Source organism: Lontra canadensis, unplaced genomic scaffold, assembly GCF_010015895.1.
Source record: "Lontra canadensis isolate GAN:19392208 unplaced genomic scaffold, GSC_riverotter_1.0 scaffold24, whole genome shotgun sequence".
NCBI classification, from domain to species: Eukaryota; Metazoa; Chordata; class Mammalia; order Carnivora; family Mustelidae; genus Lontra; species Lontra canadensis.
The window spans coordinates 23,201,839-23,207,588 of NW_022631018.1; the positions used below are offsets into that span (position 1 = coordinate 23,201,839).

The 5,750-nt window shown below is 54.0% G+C and overlaps 1 protein-coding gene across 7 annotated transcripts in view; it reads right to left on the reverse strand.

Annotated features, from left to right (window-relative positions):
- DCAF6 (DDB1 and CUL4 associated factor 6) overlaps positions 1 to 4,996 on the reverse strand; it is a 143,632-nt gene extending 138,636 nt beyond the window's left edge. For 2 of the 7 annotated variants that reach the window (XM_032863047.1, XM_032863045.1), the window contains exon 1: positions 4,726 to 4,996. In XM_032863047.1, coding sequence (XP_032718938.1) covers positions 4,726 to 4,822 — 97 coding nt within the window. In that variant the 5' untranslated portion in view covers positions 4,823 to 4,996. The remainder of the gene's footprint in view (positions 1 to 4,725) is intronic. The other 5 variants (XM_032863051.1, XM_032863049.1, XM_032863052.1 and 2 more) reach the window with 3 other exon arrangements.
- Positions 4,997 to 5,750: the final 754 nt, after the last annotated feature.

A 5,750-nucleotide genomic window follows, 5' to 3' on the forward strand; every position in this document is an offset into this window, starting at 1 on the left:
GTTTTGCAAAGCTCAAGGCTAAGATCCGTGAAATAATCTGGTATGTCAACAACACCATTTCTAACACCACACAGAACAGAAAATAGTAAGGCTAACCACCCCCAGAGAATCTTTCATTTTAGTTATATGTGTGTATCGTAAGTTGCCACATAAATGTATTTTTACTGTGGATCATGGTCAAACATTTTAGAAATAGTGACCTAAAACACACCCATAATATAAATTCTATGTTACCAGCAGCTGCTGTCCCTTCTAAACATTTCCATCCTATACCAGGGAGGGATGAAATCCATAGTAGAGCCATTTCACGGTCTGTAGTTGGTATGATAGATATGCCTGTCGTGGTCTTATCTTCAGGAATTACCAGCTTCTTCTCTAACATGTATTTGTCATACTTGACAGTCATTGTTCCCTACTAAAGTCAGACATCTTTCAACTTCCATTGAAAATTCAAAACTAAAGAAACAAAGTACAAATATTTCACTAACTTTTCCCTAGTAGCTAACAAGGAAGCATAATCAGAATTCACAGACTCTCCTATAGTACACTGTAACTCGGCAAGACATTACGAAGAACTAGGTAAAGTACGTGTATTAAGGATATGCTAAAGGCTAATCTAAATGTGGGGCATCTGGGTGACTCAGCCGCCTAAGCATCCAACTCTTGATTTCAGCTCAGGTGGTGAACCTGGGGTGGTGGGACAAGCCTTGCGTTGGGCTCCGTGCTCAGCAATCTGCTGAGATTCTCTCAACCTCTTTCTCTCCCCCCACCCCCACCCCCGGCATGCTCTCTAAAATAAATAAAGATATTTTAAAAAAACAAACCCAAATGCAAAATCATCCATTTCAATAAATACTAACTCCAAATGATAGGCAAATGACACAGACTTCCTAACTCCAGTACAAAGGCATCGCCGCATCGCCGGCTGCCTGCTGTAGTGAATGGTTGGGTCCCTTCAAAAATTCCATGTTGCAATCCTAACTAGTATTAGGAGGGGGGATTTTTGAGAGGTGATTAGGTTAGGATTAGTGCTCTTATAAAAGAAACCACAGAGAATTAGCGCCTGGAAGCAAGCAGGCCCTCCTCACAGGACCAAGATCCTGATGTGAGCACCCTATTCTCAGCCTTCGAGCCTCTAAAACTGTGAGAAATAAATTTCTGCTGTTTATAATCTACCCAGTGTATGCTATTTTGTCACAGCAGCCCAAGCTGACCAGGACACTGCCTAATCATAACTTAAGCATTTTATATTAAACATACTATACATACTAAACGTACTATATATTACATATTAAACATACTATACATTGTGCCTGAGGGCCTTCTGCTCAGGTCATGATCCCAGAGTTACAGGATCGGGTCCTGTATCAGGCTCCCTGCGCAGCAGGGAGTCTCTGCTCCCTCTGACTCTCTCCCTTCTCATGCTTTCTCTCTCTCTCTCTTTTTCTCTCAAATAAATAAAATCTTAAAAACAAAAACAAAAGCCAAAAAAGATACTATACATTATGGCAAACAACTCCCTAGAAAATTTCCATTATTCTTTTGTCAGTTACTGTCTTTTAGTGTAGAAGGGTTAGAAAGTATAAATTGGTGGTGGGCAAGTCTTTAAAATGCAATAAAAGGTTGTGGGCAAGTCTTTAAAATGAGAGGAATATGAACAGAAAGAGGAAATGTATACAAACCAGTATCTTTTACAAGCAATGTTCACGTTTACAAAGCTATGTGTGTATGTGTAAAAATAATATGTAACCAGTAAGTTACTATAATAATCACTGATTTCCAAAATACTACTCTATAGCTATACAATATCTTAAGAAACTGAAACATTTAAATCTACAGGTGTTTCTGACTCTGGACTTCGATAATTACTCTTTAAGATAAATACTATACTGAAATTTACATCTGGCCCATAAAAGATTACAAAAGCTGGCCTAGCCTCTGAATCCATGGTAAAGCAAACAACAGTCTGTAGGTTCAGGTAAATCTGATAATCTGGAGGCTGTAAGTAACATATGTATCTTTTTCTTCTAAATAAAATATGACAGCTCAGTTGGTTAAGCAGCTGCCTTAGGCTCAGGTCATGATCCCAGAGTCCTGGGATGGAGCCCCACATCAGGCTCCCTGTTCAGTGGGGAGTCTGCTTCTCCCTCTGCCCCCCTTCGCCCCTGTTCATGTTCACTCTTACTCTCAAAATTTTTAAAAAATAACATATGACAAATTATCTTCTTTCCCACAATATAAAAAGATGTTTTATGAACTCCAGTTTTGATAGGAGGAAAAGCAGTAATTAATCAAATTTAAAATCACCTACAAAGCTGGACTACTACTATTGGAAAGACACATGCTATAGTGAAATAATTTGAAATGTCAATGTTACAAGAAAAATCCATCAATTCTATCTGTGAATTATTTATTTAGTAGTAATTAATTATTAAAAGTACAAATAATGGAAATAAATTGGAATAATAATCTACAATAAACAATCAAAATGTTTGAAGTTTCAGAATAAAAAAGTCTTTCTAAAACTTGCTGCGGCGCCTGGGTGGCTCAGTGGGTTAAGCCTCTGCCTTCAGCTCAGGTCATGATCTCAGCAGGGAGCCTGCTTCCTCCTCTCCCTCTGCCTGCCTCTCTGCCTACTTGTGATCTCGGTCTGTCCAATAAATAAATAAAATCTTTAAAAAAATAGAATAAAACTTCTGAACTTAGGTTTTTTTAAAAGGCTTTGTAGTAGTGTTTCAAAATATTGTTTTTTAAAAAATTCATTAATTCAGGCGCTACTAAGGTGCAATTAACTATTTCCCGAACCCTAAACCAAGATTAGTGTTCTTGGTGTGAAAGAGTTAGAGAAAGTAATGGTTTAAAGAAGGTCTACTAAGGCCAAGAAATTACTTCCCAAGCTATTTTCCAATATTTAGAAAACCACTTTGAAAGGGTGCTGTTTCAAGAGCATGCTAATTATGAAGGATACATTATTAACACATTTAAAGCATTATCTAAGATAAAAAGCTGCCCGGGGTGTGTATCTCAGTGCGCAGGCGCAGACCCGGAAACCCGGACCCGCCTGCGGGGAACCGAGCGCGCTCGCCGCCTCCCGCTGTGCCTCCCGCTTCCCAGCGCAAACCGCACGCGCAGACGTAGGAAGCGAGGAAGCGAAGAAGGGAAGAAGGAAACGTGTAGCTCCGTATTTTAACCGTCGTAAATACAGCTGAACTACATGAGGCAGGGCAAAAACTGATACCGCCCAACTGGCGCAGGGCCGGCCGACATCACGCGCGGGGAGCGCAGCACTAAAGTGGGATTTTCAAGCGAACACAAAGTTCTCAGCAAACGCTAGAGGACACACCGCACATCTTTCGAGGTCGTGCAAAAAACTGCCCCGCACCGAGGTTTGACTCTGAAACAACTCGGGACCACTCCGGGCACTTACCGTGGGGTAAGGACGGTCCCTGCAAAGCTTCGGCTGCAGAGCAGAGTCCGCGCCCGCGGAGCACCGTCCCCCACGTGGACACCACGCGGCCGTCTGGAGGACCGGACCGGTCTGTCCCTACTGCCAGGAGGACCTCCGAGACCGAACGTGCAACAGACAAGCGGCAGCGCCACGGTCACAGCAGGGCCGCGTCCACGCAGGGCCGCGCGCGCCGGCACCCGTGCAGGTGGACACGCGTGTGCCCGCAGAAGCGCGGAAGACGCGCGCGGAGAAGCGGTCGGGGCGGGCGGCGGCACGGGGCGGCCGTCCCGGTCCCACGCAGCCCGGGCAGCGGGGACGGAACCGCGTCGCCCCCGTCACCGACCACCACCGAGAAGCGCCCGCTCCGCCTCCCAACAACGTACCCCCGGCCCGTCCGCTGCGAGGGGCCGCAGCTGCTCTCGCGGACTCGAAGGCAAAATCGAAGCCCTCGACACCCGGAAAAGGGGGCAGGACGGGCCGGCACCGGCTTCACGCGCGCCGCCTTCCAGCAAGAGCGAGCGCAGCGCGCGGGAAGAGCCGAGCCGAGCCGACCCGAACGCGGCCGCTCCGAGGCCCCGCACTCTCTCGGCAGCTCCGCTCCGCCCGGGGCTCGCCGACACGCAAACGGGGCGGCGCCCGGCCCCCGAGCCCCGAGGCTGTTTTTAGAAGCTCCACGGGGAACCCGCTGACGCCAGGCGCGCTTCGTAGGGCGGGCGGAGGCGCGCGAAACCCGACACCGTCCCCGGGGCCGGAGCCGAGCGGAGCGCGCCGGGGGCGGGGGCCGCCGCTCTCGCTCCGAGGCTCCGGCCGGACGCCGCCGGGCCGTGGGCGCGCAGTCCGTCCGCAGCCCGGTCCCCGCAGGCCGCCGCCGCCCCGGGCCCGCGGGCAGAAACTTCGTCCTTCAGCGGAGCGCGGACGGCGGCGGCGAGCACAGGCGCCAACTTCGGCTCCGAACCGAGCCGCTCCGGGAGGAGCGGCGTCTTCTCCCGAGTCCCGCCCCACACGCGCCCCAACACCTCCCGGCCAGCAGCGTCCGCCGCCCGCCGGCCCCCGAGGAAAACCCGGCAAGGGCGGCGGCCGGCGGCACGCAGTGGGGGGGCTCGGCCGCGGGAGGACGCCCGCGCGGGGGCCGCCGGCCGACGCGCACCCGGCACCCCGCGGCCGCAGGGCGCCCCAGCCGAGGCGCCGTCCCACGGCCAACAGCCCCCGCGGCGCAGCCCCCTCCCCCACTCCGGGCAGCGACCTCAGCGCCACCGCCCCCGGGGCCCCCAGCTCACCCAGGTAGCGGCTCCGCAGCCGGGACGGGTCCTCCAGCCCGAGGGACCGCTTCCTCACGTCCCACAACAGGTGTGGGCAGGAGCCGCCCCGAGACATGGCTCTGCCGGGCGGGGCCGGAGGGGAGACCACCGCGTGGGGGAGGGGAGGGAGGGGCGGGACACGCGGCTCAGCAGCCGAGCCGCACCGGCACCATCCGCGCGCCGGGCCTCGCGGGCGCAGCGGCTCAGACGGCGGCGGCGCCCCGGCCCCCGAAGCCGGGCCGTGCCCGGACCGACGCTCGCCTCATGCTCCCCTCCTCAGACTGCCCGAACGCCAGCGACCAGCAACAGTCCCCTCCCTCCGCCCCTCCAACGCGAGGAGGAGGCGGAGGCGGCCGCGACTCCTCCCTCTCCTCGTTCTTGGCACCCGCCCGCCCCAGCCTTTCTCGCGAGAGGACGCCCCCCCTCCCCCGGGACTGAGGCCCCCGTTCGCCACGGCTGCCCTGGCCCGAGAAAGGTGGGCTCGGGACACTGTCGCTAAATCCTTGATTCTCTGTGGGTGAATGAGGGCCGGAGAGAGAGGAAGCTGAGACACGAAGCCTCTTAGTCACGAGTCTCTTTCCGGAGGAAGCAAGAGCGTTGTGCGCCGTCATCTTTAGTTGGGGTATGAAGGCCCAAAAAGCCCATGTTAACTACGGGCTATCTTAATCAAAGCAAGGGAATTAGAACCTGGGCAGCTTCACTTTCCCTTCTCCAACATGGCCTCGAGGGCAGGAAGGAGAAACGGGACGTTCACGCTGGGCCCCGCCCCCGCCGCGGCGCGGGCCAATCCCCGTGGGCCGCTCAGCCTGCGCAGGCGCGCTGCCGCTAGGAAGTCAGGTGGGCTTGGGGAGGCGGTCCTTCTGGCACCTGTTGCCTTGACTCCTCCCCACACCGGGCGGTGGGAGGGAAGGAGGCGGACCCAGGGCGGGCCTTCGCGGAGCCTCCGCCCCTCCATGTTTCCTGGGCCCGACCACCCGGCGGTTAGTAGGGGCTGCCGGAGCCGC